A 13,600-nucleotide genomic window follows, 5' to 3' on the forward strand; every position below is an offset into this window, starting at 1 on the left:
AAAATTAGTCCAAATTCGGAACACTTTTGAAAGGCTAAAGGCTTTCGTTGATTTTTCTCACAGGTGCACAAGTACACATGTGCAAATTTAGAGGTTTTAAAAGATCTAAATGGGAACAGAGGAAAGTTTATCCCTTTCAATTTAGGATTTGATGGGTGTGGCAATCTGGGAAGACCTGGGAAATAAGTACCATTTGGTTTGGATAATATGCTTGACTACCATTATAAAAGCATATAATTATAGCCTAAATGTAGACCTAAAATTTTAAGATTTATCTGAACTTCAAAATTCGTACTGCTGGATCTGTTGTAGCATTATTCAAAACACTGAACTAGTATAAAGCCAGGGCCCTTTTAAAAACCCTTATCACCCTACTCTTCTCCAGGTAATCTTATACCTGAGAAGGAGGGTTTCCCTTGATTTATTCTGGAGAAGTCAAAAATTATTTTGTACATAGTTCAGGTTTTTGTCTAACTGCATGAAGATTGACAGGATAACTCTCTGCCTTCTTTGCGTAAGAAACACGTCACTCCTCTCCCCCTTCCCTATGTCTTAGTGTTTTAGAACATAAATCTAAAGAAGCTACTACAGAGATTCCCGGAGATTTCTCATCCTATACAAACCGGTTTGAGGAACCTAAGGGAAAGTACACGTGACATAGCAGCTCAACTAGGTTGAAAACGACCGAAAATCACTGACCCGTAAACAGTGCTTTCCCACTCCAAAGCGCCAGACTCCAGCTACGGGAGGGTTCCGAGCGCCGAGCACCGCGACGGGGGGACCTGGCCACTGCAGGGCGGGGACTGGGAACCGGCCTGTCACCTGACTGCCGGGAAGAGGGACGTGCAGCTAGAAGCATCAGATCTGGAGAGCGCCAAGACCTGACCGAAGATGATATGATGGAGTACTTCCTGGCATAGCGCTGGCTCCTTCCCCTAACGTGTTCTCGGTGGCTCTGCACACGTCTGCCTTTCCCAAGACAGCAGGGAGAACATGGTCAAGCTTTGCTGGGAGCTGGGCCCTGGCTGTCGCTGTCTAGCCAGTAGACGGGAGGGAGGGCACACCGGCTGATTCAGGACGTGAGCAAGGTATTACAGGAAATCCTGGAAGTTTGCATTTTTGTAGTACGAGGGGTGGAATGAGAGACAAAAGAAAAGGTATGTTTTCTTCACAACAAAACTTTGTATATACACTTTTTGGTCCACGGGAGCACCTCTGCTAAACGTCAGCCTTCTTTCGGTTTGCAGCAGGCGGCAGTGCCGGTCGCCACCTGCGCGCTGCAGCGGGCTGGGTGGGACCGGACCGCGCCTGGAACCCCAGTCCGCCCACGCGGCTGCGAAAGGCAGAGCGGGGCTACGTCCCTGACCTTCCAGCTGCGAAACCTCAGGTCCGAACTCCCTGTGGGCGGGCTCGCAGCGAGCTGGGTCGAGGTCTTTCCCCTCGGGCGGCGCGGCCCGGACTACCTGGCTGCAACCACAGCAGTGCGCAGAGCCGTCCACGCCGCCCGCGCAGCCGAGACGCTCCAGGGCGCAGCCCGCGTCTCCCACCTGCACGCCGCCCCCGCGCCGTCCCCGCCCCCGCGCCCCCCGCGGTCTTCTCCGCCCGGCCGGGCGCCGCAGCCGCGCTCACGCCGTTAGCGCAGGCGGTCCTACGCTGGCGGCGCAGCGCCCGCCCGCCCGTCCGCCCGCCCCCTGCGCTCTCCCCGCCCCCTCCCTCCCTCGCAGGGGCCGAGCGAATGTAGCCCGCGAGAGAAAATGGCGGCGGCGGCGGGGAATCGCGCCTCGTCGTCGGGATTCCCGGGCGCCGCGGCGGCGAGCCCCGAGGCAGGAGGCGGCGGAGGGCCCCTCAAGGCGAGCAGCGCGCCCGCCGCAGCCGCAGGGCTTCTGCGGGAGACGGGTAGCGGGCCCCGCGAGCGGGGGGACTGGAGGCGGCGGCAGCTGCGCAAAGTGCGGAGTGTGGAGCTGGACCAGCTGCCCGAGCCGGCGCTCTTCCTCGCTTCCTCGCCGCAGTCCTCCTCCACTTCGCCGTCGCCGGAGCCCGCGGACGCGGCGGCGGGCGGGAGCAGTCTGCCGCTCCCGGTGGTGCCGCCGCCCCACGGAGCGGCGAGCCGCGCTGCCGGCGTCCACCCTGCCGAGCCGGCGGCCGAGTCGGACAGCGGCGCCCCAAGTCCCACGGGGGCCGAATCCGGAACGCGGGCGCCCACCGCCGAGCCGCCTCCTGCAGCGGCCCCCGCCGGGTGAGCAGTGCAGCCGGGCGCGGCGGGTCGGGGCGGGCGAAGGGCAATGAATGAACCGGCACCGCGCGCTGCGTCCTGAGTCTCGGCGCAGTGGGCCCAGCGCTGCTCGCGGGACCCGCGCCCCTGGGGACCACTGAGTTCTCCAAGGTCGGGCGGTGCCCAGCACCAGCCCAAGGATGGGATGGGGACTTGCTGAGGAGTTTGTTATTGTTTGCAGACATGTGACAGGCGTGCGAGCCGCGCTGCGGAGACCCGTTGCGGAAGGGTGTAGGGCTCCCTAGTTCAGAGCTTTCCGAGAATGTAGGTCCGAACAGCCCAGTGGCGACTCCCGGGACTGTGGTCACCAGAGCTGGAGTCCCGGGGGGCGAGGCTGAGCGAGGGCGGGCGCAGGTCGGAAAGGGGGCGGGGTGGGTGGGGAAGCCCAAGGTCGGGAGAGGGGCACCGAGGGCCGAGGCAGTGGCAGCGGGCTAGGCGCGTGACAGGCGGAGCCCGGAGGGCCGCCGGCAGGTACCGGGTGCAGCTCAGGCAGGCGGCGTGCGCCCCAAGCGCCGACTGCGGGGCCCGGGGTGGACTGCCGGGGACGCCTGTCAAAGCGGCTCGGTGGGCCGCTGCGGACTTTCATGGCTTGCAGTCTCCTTGGTGTGCGGTTTGTCTAACACGTCCCCCAAGGGGCGCCTGTTGTGCCTGGGAATTTGAACTGCAACGCTAAAGCTCCAGTGCCTTCTGCTTGGAGTTTGAATTTGGCCTGTGAAGTTTGCTTTTGGCGGAGGAGTGTGGGAGCCAGGACCGGATGTGTCAGCCATTCAGTTTCAAAGCGACAGGGCTGCGGAGCGCGGTGCGGTGCTGCGTGCTCCGTGCAGCTGTGCGGTCCGCCGAATTCCAGGGGCCGCGGGCAGTGGGCTTCGGCCTGGATAGAGTCTGGTGCGGTGAAGTAGGAGGTGTGTAAGGTAATTCAAACCGACGGCTCTGTGGCCTCGCCCTTTTGAAACTCTAATTGGTGTATGCAAAAGCACAAAGTCTTGGTGGCTATTTAGAGTTGTTGGCGATGTTTTATGGTAATCACTGGTTGTCCTGTAGAATTCCTTGACATTTATTATGGGAATAAACTGTCCTGCATTGTGATAACGAATTTGATGGTAGGAACCCTTGCTTTCGATTAAAGAGTTGACTCTTTCTTGTGCCGTTAGTTATTTGTTTAAAGTCATAGACTATTACTTGGATGCCCCCCTCCCCAGGAAGTACTAAAAGAGCACCGTGGTATAGCATTATTGTAGTTTTCTGTGTGCACTTGTAAATATAACTTAGTCTTACAACAGATGCGTTCCTGTATGGTTTCCTGTTTCTGTGCAGATTGGATTAAACCTTAACTACGATAATTCATAGAAGACAACTGTTCCTACAAATGAACCACAGATTAAGAAAAATATTAACTTCAAATTGGAGAAATTAAGTTTATCTATTCTCATGAGACCTAATTGTTTGGGTCTAATAAGTAATTTAGCAAATGTCAGCGTTCTAGACATCATAATGTCCTAGTACAAGAGCAGTCACTGTAAAAATATAAAAATGTAGTGTTGCCTCTTGACACAAAGTAAGAGGACTAAGATAGAAGCAGGTAGAATTCAAGAATTTAGTAATCCATGCTTTAATGCTTGCATTTTTTCTTTGTTTAACCCCATGTGGATTATAATTGCACAGCCCAGTATATGCAACAATGAGTTAGTAAGCATAGTTCTTTAAATATTTTTAATAAGCCAGAAGACCATGTAATATGTAAAGACTTCATTTGTAGTAAAATGTCTTTTTGAAATATATTGGGGTTTTTGTTTTTACAATTTTCTTGGTAATGGAATTGGAATTAATTTGAATCTCCTGGTATAGAATTTTGGTTATGGAGAAAAGATGTGTAAAATTATTTTAATGTGTTTTATGTTGCTTCTTCAAATACTTTTTTGTTTGCCGTTTAAAGTCTTAGAAAAACATTATAAGCAGTTCTTTAGAACTCACTTGAAAAAAAACCTCACTTGGCCTGTAATTTTCCTTTTTTGACAGTAGCTATGCTCATACTTTCAAGAGGAAAATCTTAATATGAAATATTGAAATAGGTTTTTATTTTTTAGAAGAATTCTAAAGACCTATGTGTTGTAGTAAAGAAAATTTTGTGATTTTGTTTTTTTAGACTTCAAAATTTCCTTCAATTTTCTGGTCTTTGGGTATAGAAATTGAAAGGATAGAAAATGCAAATGAAAATGTTATATAAGTAATATTCATTAAAAGATTTATGTCTGTCATCTTAATGGTAATAATTGAAATAAATGAAAGTTTTGTGCCTGTTAAGTGATATCCAAAGGTTTGGAAGTTTTCCTTATACTATATTACAGAATTAAGGGCTTTTTCTTCCTATTTACAGTCTTTAAAGAAAAATTACAGTGTTACTCTCCATTGAAGAGACTATTGTGTGTTTGTTAGATATAATTACTCTATCCTATTTTTGTAACTTAAAAAAACCAAACTATCAATTTGCTGGTCCCATGAAAGAACAAGATATGCTGTAGTTATTGATGTTCATTTTTGTTTAAAATTGAAGGTATTTTATAGGCTGCTTTTATAGCCTTGTATAGCCCTCAGTTTCACTTCCTTTTAGAAGTTAATGGACTAAAAATACAATTTAATGACCTTTTGATAAAGAGGAGGTATGAGAACATTATCACGTAAAAATATATCTTTTTTAAAAATTAATTCTATATAAAACAATCAGGGTAATCACATAAGTTAGTCTTTCCTGAATTTGTGTTTTGCAGTTGGGAATTTTCTCCAAGTTCCATTTTTAAGTCACCTAAGAAAACTAATACATTCTTCAAAGATTAAGCTTATTAAATCTAATTCTGGAAGAGAAATATTGGAGCTAGAATTGTTACCAACTTTTGTTTTCTTTTCATATCTGATCTTGGCAAAGATGACTGGTTAACCAACATTCCTTAATACATGATTTCCAATACATTATAATAACTCCATTTTGTCAGGAAAAACAGGAAGTAACCCCGTTCATTGATACTATTTCACATCTTCTATGTCTTATGTAGTACCTCAATCATAATATATTGCTTGTTTTAGATATGGTCAGTGACTTGTCAACTTGATTTCAAAATGTAGGAAGAAAGGTGTGTTCTTTTGGTTTTAGCAAGAGCAGAGACCAGCTGCAGCTTGCCTAGGCTGGGTCTGCTAATCAGTCCTTGACACTGGTTGTGCATTCCAAAGAGAAATGATGGGGTGACAAGTAGTTGGGAGGAGTGGATTAGGAGGAAAAATGAGGGACATTCTGAAGTGCTCTAAATTAGAAAGCACTGCTTTTGCATGCTGTACCCCAGTCATTTTCTTCTGCTTAGGGGTATCTCTTGATAGGGAAAGTGATGGGGAACATGGAATGGAGTTCCCTTGAGAACTCCGTAAGGACACTCTAACCTTTGCAGTGCTTTGCTTGTTTCAGATACCATGTCTATTCCTCAGACTTGGTTATTTTCCTTAGTTCTGGCCTTCTTTTATGTCTGTGTCAAAAGTTAGAGCTGCTTAAAATGTAAAATGTAATGCAGGCTAAGGACATAACTTAGTGGTAGAATGCTTACCTAGGATGCACAAGGTCCTGGGTTCCGTGACCAGCACTGAAAGATAAAAAATGGGAAGACTATTAATACGGACAAAGGGTACAGTGTTAGGAATAACCTAAAATGCCTATAAGAAATAATTTTAAGGAGCCAGCTGTGTGGCACACATCTGTAATTCCAGCATTCGGAATGCTGAGACAAGAGGATCCCTCTTTGAGACCAGTGACCAACCTGGGCTACATAATAGAGGCCTTGTCTTAAAAATCCAAAAAAAAAAAAACAATTTAAGGACATTTTTAATCATGAAAGAAATCACAACCAGAATTAAGTGATTCATTGCAAAGCTATGACACTAGTAATTACTCTTTTTTAATTGTAAAAATATAAGAGGATTTTTACCTGGGACTTAAAGCATGTTCATTGAGCATGTCAGCAGGGATAAATAGCTTTTTAAGAAATTATCTTTTGAGGTAAGAAATAAAACAAGGCCAGAGCTGAGGAAAATAACGTACGTCTGAGGAGGGTACATCTAAGCCTTGCAAGGTTAGAGGTGTCATGGTGTTTTTAGCCTCCGTATGATCACCTTCCTTGCCTTTGTGTGACAGGCAAGTGGTATGTAGTATCTTATTTAATCATCTCTGCACCTCGCTAAAACATTATAATTTCTGTTTTCAAGAGAGGAAGATTCACTAGAGATGTTAAAGCTGTATGATAAAACAACTAGAACAGCTAGAATTCAACAAGACAGCCTGACTGCATAGTTCTTTTCATTACTCTGTGCTGCCTCCATTTTCTTTTTCAAATTAACCGTCATCAAATTAACTTATTTTTAAAGAGGAATCTTCTCTGCAGGAGTCCTTATAGACCACCTACCTTGGTCTCTACCCAGTGCTACATTTATCTGCTAGCATGTATCTGGTGTGTACCATATTGTAACTTGGCTTCATGTGCATAGTACAAGTAAGAGTATTTGTATTTCCCCATCTCATTGGGCACAAGACAAATTACTAGTGTTGTTTCTTAGATATATTGATTTGTACTGCCTTAAATCATAAGTGAAAAGATAAGCAGGAATTAGTATCACTCATTCACCTTGATTGTCACACAGGAAACAGCTATTACTGGGCCTAGCCCCGTGTTACTGTTTTAATGTCATTCATTCAGTATTTATGAACCTCTGCAAAGTGATGTCTGGGTGGTAGAGGGAAAAAGGGTCATCAGCATGCAGCTTTTCTTTCAGGTTGCAGTGTCTGTTTCATAGTACCCTGTTAAATGCTGTAAAAAGAATGGGGACACAGAGGAGCTCCAGGTTAAAATCTGACTGATGCGCAGCATTCCATACTATGTCTGCAGTGACTCAGTGGTACCTTCCTTCATAAGGAATTAAGTGACCTTCCAAGTAAGTAGTTAGAGTGGTTTTATCCTACCTTCTATTTGTATATTTGGCCTCTGAGTTTTTGCCCTTTTCCTTTTGTGAGGATAGACATGCTGCAGGTTCAGGTCACAGTAATGGAAAAAGGAATCAAGACACACATGAGTTTCAGATTATTTTTGAAGAGTAATGTGGTGCTGCAGGTTCAGGCATGATTCCTTTTTTCTTGCAAGAGAAAATTAAAATGAGGGTATGGAGAGCAAGAAATTCAGTATCTGCTAATGCTAGTTTTAACGTTCAGTCTTTATTATTAGTAACAGCAACTCTGCTAGTTAAGGAAACAATGCAGAGAAATACAAATCATGCTGTAGGGTGTAAGATGATTCAGTAAAATATTCTTGTCTTCAGCTACTCTCCGGCATGTCTTGATTGATTTAGTTCTGTGCAGTGTAGAAGGGAATTCTGTATTGCTAGTGACTGAATCCTCTGCCATGACAGGCTGGTTATTTTGATGTGATTGAGATGTTGTAGAATGCTGTAGAGAATTAAAATCCACCACTTGTCTGTTTCCAAAAGTACATGTCTGTCACCTGGGAATTATTAATGTGGCCATTAGAGACTTCTTGAAGACTGGAGGAAGTCCTGGAGCCATGTGGTATAACACTGACTAAGGTTATCACATGCAAGCATAATGATGAGGGTGTGGAGTGGGGAGAGGGAGACCCAGAGCTTTGCTCTTGACAGATGTATTGCCTAAGTAATCATTTAACTGATAATGTTATCACATGCTTCAAACTGGACTTACAGCATTCTGAATACTACTAAATATCAAATTGTTAACAGACAAGGAATTCTTATTCTTCTTAGCATCTCCTAGCATGTTTTTGAATTTTGTTCATTACTTTGTATTTAGTAGTACTGTTGTTTGTATTTAGCAAACGACATTTGATAATTTTGACTAATTTAATATAAAATTTACAATAATTACTATGTTTCAGTGACTAAGTATGGTTACACAGTAATTGGGACTGTACTCAAAAACTGTCAAATATTAAGAAAATTTAGTTCCTGTATTTGAAAGCATCTGGGTAACTTGGTTAATGGGTAAATCTTCCTGATGTTCTCTGTCACCTCAGGAGTTCTTCCATGGTAGTAAATCTTTATCCTCCAAAAGTCTCTACCTATAATTGTATAGGTAGAAAGAGTTGGCTATTTGTATGTGCAAGTGTGTCTTCTTTACTTACTAGGGAGTTAAGAATGTTTATCTATAAATAGGCACAGAAGAGCCCCATATGTTAACTATTCTTTTTTTCAAGTTCTCAGGATGTTGTCTAAATTTAATATACCATTTTCAGGATTTTTTCTTGAAAACCCTGCTTCATGCAAAATTGATTTGATAAGCCAGCTTGAGATAATAGAAGTTCACATTTGCATTAAAGAAAAGATTTACTAGACAAGTACTATATGAGATTTCAGGAGCCAAGAACTCATGTAACAGAAACCTTCCTGGTGGTAACTAAACCCAGCAGCCTCTCTTATCTAGAACGTGATTTAGCACTAAGAAGTAAAGGGGAGAAAAAAAGGCTCTGAGCAGCCAAAGGGTCTGTAACAAAATCTTTGCTTTGAAGTCCTTTGATTTTTCAGTTAGAAGAGTTCCCAGGGCATTTTCTCGGGATTGGCACTTTTTTTAGGTGTTGTCCTTGCAATCTTGTTCATTTAGAGTCCCTAAAGTGGGAGGGATGGCACTATGAGCACTGTGGAGGCAGCTTCCCTTCAGACAGCAGTGCTGGCAGACCTGCCCGTGCAGGGGAGAAAGGCAGAAGAGCACATGAGAAGCAGGGCTGTGGGGGCCACCTGGTGTTGGTACAGTTACTTCCACCTGAGGAGCCTCTGAGATTAGCACAGAGTACACTGTTCAGCATAATTTTTTGGACCTTAGTTTTTTAACTTCTAAAATGAGTGTGATATAAACTATACAAGATTCTTTTTAACAGTGACTGTTGCTCATTATCAAAAAATTGTCATGTTTCAATGCTTCAGTGAATTAAAGGAAATTTTCTACCCAAGATTGTTGTACAAACTGTTTTGATTCTTAAAGTGATAAACCTCTCAATTAACTGGAAGACATGGTCCTGGCAGCCTTCATGATACTAAATAGATGACATGGCCTTTAGCATTCTGTAAAGTTGAATACTACTCATTAGCAGTGTCTTGTGGAATGTCTGTGTGGAAAGGCCTTTTACTTTATTTGTTGGTCTGATTGTTTATCCCCTGCAGTCTCTTTGAAATACTTTAATAAGTATTTAGCTACCACCAATATATTCTGACCTTTTTTTAGTTCGATTTCGAGGAATTGGGTGCTAAGCTCCAGCTTTGTAGCATTGACCAAGTTACTGGTAGGTTTTTGGTTTAATGAGATGGTTGCTTATGAAAGCATTCTGAATGTCTACATGTTCTAAGGTGATGTTTACTTGTTTTCAAACTGTGTTTCAGTTTCTTATACACCCCAGTGTACCATAAATTGCGACCTTTTCTGGCACTGGCTTCTGTTTGGTATGCTAAATGTATTTTTACTGAGCCTTTAGGGGGAAAAATGTGACAGGTTGATACAAATGTTAACATTCCTGAAAAAAAAGTTTTTTTAAAAATTTATTTTGAATTTTCAAAATACATTCCATGTATGCTTGTACAGTGGCTGTTATGTAACAAGGTCCTAATGGTATTCAGAATTTGTAGACTAACCAGACATGGTGGCGCATACCTGTAAACCTGTAATCTCAGCACTCAGGAGGCTGAGGCAGGAGGTTGGCCTAGACTTTAAGTAGTCTCTGGACTACATAGTGTGACCCTGTCTCAAAAACAACACCCCCCCCAAAATAAATTTGTGCAATAAATTTTATCAATAAAATAATTGGACAGTTCTTTTCAAAACACTTTAAAAATTTTTCAGACATGGAATTGCTGAGTCAATAGTATAGATATTTAAAATTTTAATCATATAACCAAATTGCCATGTTAAACATCATGCTGGCATACATTTAGCTCAGTATATGAGAATTTCGCTTTACATTTTTGTTAACATCACATATCAACAGTCTTCCACTTTTGCCAATCTCCTGGATAAAAGATTTCTCACTTTATTTTTCTCAGCTTTTTAGGGTCATTGTATGTCTCACATCTTTTGACAATTTCATGCTGCTTTTGTGAATTTCCTTTTATATCTGGGATAAAATTGCTTTTTTATTATTAACGTATAAGCACTCTTTATATATAGTAATATCAGTCCTGTCATACATTATAATTGTTTTCCTCAATTTTTGTTATGACTTTGATTATAGTGTTTTTCCATTAATAAGTTTTAAATTTTTGCTTTCAAATTTTTGTTCTTAATTTGAAGACTTCTGTATTTAGGTTATACCAGAAAAGCCTTGTGGGGAGGCAGTGCTATATAGCGAGAAGAGAACAAAAATCATGGTACTAGCCAGGGGTTCACCACTAGCAAGTATTGTAATTTCTTTGCTCACCTATAAAATGAAGATGGTATTGATACATGCATTTCCGACAGAATGCATTCATGTTTCCATTGTTTATTGAAAAATTTTTCATAAATTGTAAATATTGTATACATAGTAGATATTCTCTACTGTAAGATTTTTATGAGGTCTTTATGGGTTTTTAAAAATACTTTAAGCTTAATAAGTGACTTAGGACTCAAACTTTTATTTTCTTCATATTTTTCGATAAGGCATCCTAGGACTTACTATCTTAAAAATACTCCGTGTCTTATACTACATTGTTTATATACTTAGAAATCCTCAAATACACTTATTTCAAATCTGTTTCTTGCTTCAAGGATCTACATTCCTAAATAACAATTATCAAGTTTTATAGAAAGATTAAAAGAAAATCAATCTTCCTGACTATTACTTGCTGGTCTCAGAGCATTGGGGGCAGTATACTATGCGTTTCAGGGAGTGACAGCAGACCTGGTCGCAAGGACCTGAGTCCCTGTCTATTTCAGGCACCAGCCTCTTTTGGTGCCTGCCATGTGGCAGGCACGGTCTTGTCCCCTGGGCCTCACAAATGAAAAAAAAAAGAAAAAAGGAAAAAAAGAAAATCAATCACTGCATAAAAAGTAAGGTTCTATAAGGAGATTATCTTTGCAGACTTACTGATATTTTGGTGCCTGAAATGTCTTTGCTTTGGTTGTAGAACTTTGCATTCAACTATTACCTGGATAGTTCTTCAAGAGGGGGACAACTTCACTGTGTACTGCAAATATCATGCATCCAGACTGAACGCCATCCTTGCCATCCTTGCCATCCTTGCCCCTAGATCTCCTTACCCTTTTGGTGTCGATGTCCGCTCCCGGCCGGCAGGAAGGACACACGACATAGTCTGGTAGTGGACAACCTTTTCTTTTTATTTTCCTTTCTCCGTACAGCCTGCCCTGGGTTCTCCCAGCTGAAGCCTCCTTTGGTCCGCTCTCCGCGGCTCCTCTTGTGCTTCAGTCTGCCCCGAAGCCTCTATCGGTCCGCTCTCCGCAGCTCCTTCTGGGCTTCTACTTCCGGGCTTCTACCTGGCTTCTACTTCCTCCCAGGGGTGGCACCAGTATATATACGGGTACAGTGTCCAATCATGTTAAAGTAAGCAAGGCAAGCTGATTGGCTAACATCATCAGTTGCCAGGCAGACTATATTGTTGAGCGGGTTGTTTACGCGGTAAGCAGGAAACTAGCATATTCGATGGGAGGGGTAATCTACCTCAGGCCTCACTCTTTACTACAGGCCTCACGTCCGCCAAGTGAGGCGACCGGGCTCGGGGCTGCGGCTCCCAACATCTCCCCCTTTTTTATTTTTTATGAATGTGCGCATCGTAGCCCTTCCTGGACTGGGTGCAGAGGCTTATGCCCTATGCGTAGGCCCACCGTAGGTCCTTGGCTTAGACCCTGGTCGGCCGTCCCATGGTCTGCCAAGGCCCTGAGGCCCTCGTCCTTTTTCTAGGGCCAGGCACAAACTGGACGGAACCTGGATGCACACAAGCTTGCACTCATTTCCTCTCCGTAAAGAAATCCCCTCGGAGAGAAATTTAGACCTGGGCAGCATCTAACAGTCCAGCGGCTTACGTGCAGGATGGGGTAGGGCCTGGCTTAGGTCGAGTCGTGCTGGGGAGGCACGCTCTTACCCGTCATTGACTCATCTACCCTGCTGTGTATTGTCACCTTATGGAGGAGAATGAGGGATGCCCGCCATATCTAGACTCGGTCGTGGGCCAATCGAGCAAGCCATGCATATGTCTGAGGATCTTCTTGTCCATTTCGAGCTACCGCTATTTCTATTCATCTTGTTGGTTGGTCTGTGATGGATCTCCGGTAGGGCAGGTCTGATCTTCAGTCGAGGGCTTTGTTGTCCGTGTCAGTCTCTCCGGTATCCACAGTGGTTCTCGTCCCGGTTCCTGTGGGAAAACACAAACCGCGCCTCGGTTCCAGCTGATTACCGGATCCGGGCCCATCCATTGTCCTGTCAGGACATCTTTCCACTTCACCCACCCTTTATGGTTGGGGGAAGGGTTGCAGTGCTCCACAGCTGGGGAGCGATTATCATTATTTAAATTTAAAAAATTGTGTGTGAATAGTGCCATGGATAATCGTGCCTTTGGGGCCAGGCCTTGGCCTACTCCCCCTTTTTGTTTTTGTAAAATTTCTTTGAGGCTTCTATGAGCCCTCTCAATGATTCCTTGACCTTGGGGATTGTATGGGATACCATGTTTTAATTGAACCTCCATCATTTTGCAGAACTCATTGAAAGCTTTGCCTATATAGGCTGGTCCATTATCAGTTTTTAATATTTTTGGTTTGCCCCATGCGGCCCAAGCCGCCAGGCAATGATTGATCACATTAGACACTTTTTCACCTGTTTCTGCTGTTGCAAATATGACGCGAGAACAGGTGTCTGTGGAAACATGAACATATTTAAGAGTCCCAAACTCCTGTATATGTGTGATGTCCATCTGCCAAACATCACCAGGGATCAAACCTCGAGGGTTTACTCCCCCTTTTTGTTTTTTATTTTTTATTTTTATCTTTTTCGTTTTTTTTTTTTTTTTTTTTTTTTTTTTTTTTTAGTGGTACCAGGGATCGAACTAACAACTGCACACTTGCAAGGCAGGCGCTTAAGCCGCTGAGCTAAATCCCCAGCCCCTTTTTCCTCGACCGGCGTTTTTCTCAGCCTGCTCGGCAGAGTAGCCGCCCATGAAAATACCGTCTGCCCAGCGGCGCGACGTCATAAGACTGCGGTCGCGACAGAGTGAAACGGGGCGTCACTTCCTGTGCCGGCTGAGGGAAGGGAGGGTTTCCTGTGGCGGCCTCTCGGCGGGGAGCCGCTTTTAGAA

General features: G+C 44.0%; 1 protein-coding gene across 5 annotated transcripts in view; it reads left to right on the plus strand.

The window, feature by feature from the left end:
* The first annotated feature begins 947 nt into the window (after positions 1–947).
* Positions 948–13,600, plus strand: part of Map3k1 (mitogen-activated protein kinase kinase kinase 1) — a 68,160-nt gene continuing 55,507 nt past the window's right edge. For 2 of the 5 annotated variants that reach the window (XR_010050490.1, XM_063258184.1), the window contains exon 1: positions 1,716–2,236. Coding sequence is in view for 1 of the 5 variants with exons in the window: in XM_063258184.1 (XP_063114254.1) it covers positions 1,755–2,236 (482 nt within the window). In the remaining 4 variants the exon portion in view is untranslated. Of the gene's footprint in view, positions 1,158–1,715; positions 2,237–3,019; positions 3,184–13,600 lie in introns of those variants that run through there. The other 3 variants (XM_063258188.1, XM_063258187.1, XM_063258186.1) reach the window with 3 other exon arrangements.

The sequence above is a fragment of the Cavia porcellus genome, unplaced genomic scaffold (assembly GCF_034190915.1).
Source record: "Cavia porcellus strain 051 isolate PalLab524CR breed Dunkin Hartley unplaced genomic scaffold, mCavPor4.1 scaffold_11, whole genome shotgun sequence".
Taxonomy (NCBI): domain Eukaryota; kingdom Metazoa; phylum Chordata; class Mammalia; order Rodentia; family Caviidae; genus Cavia; species Cavia porcellus.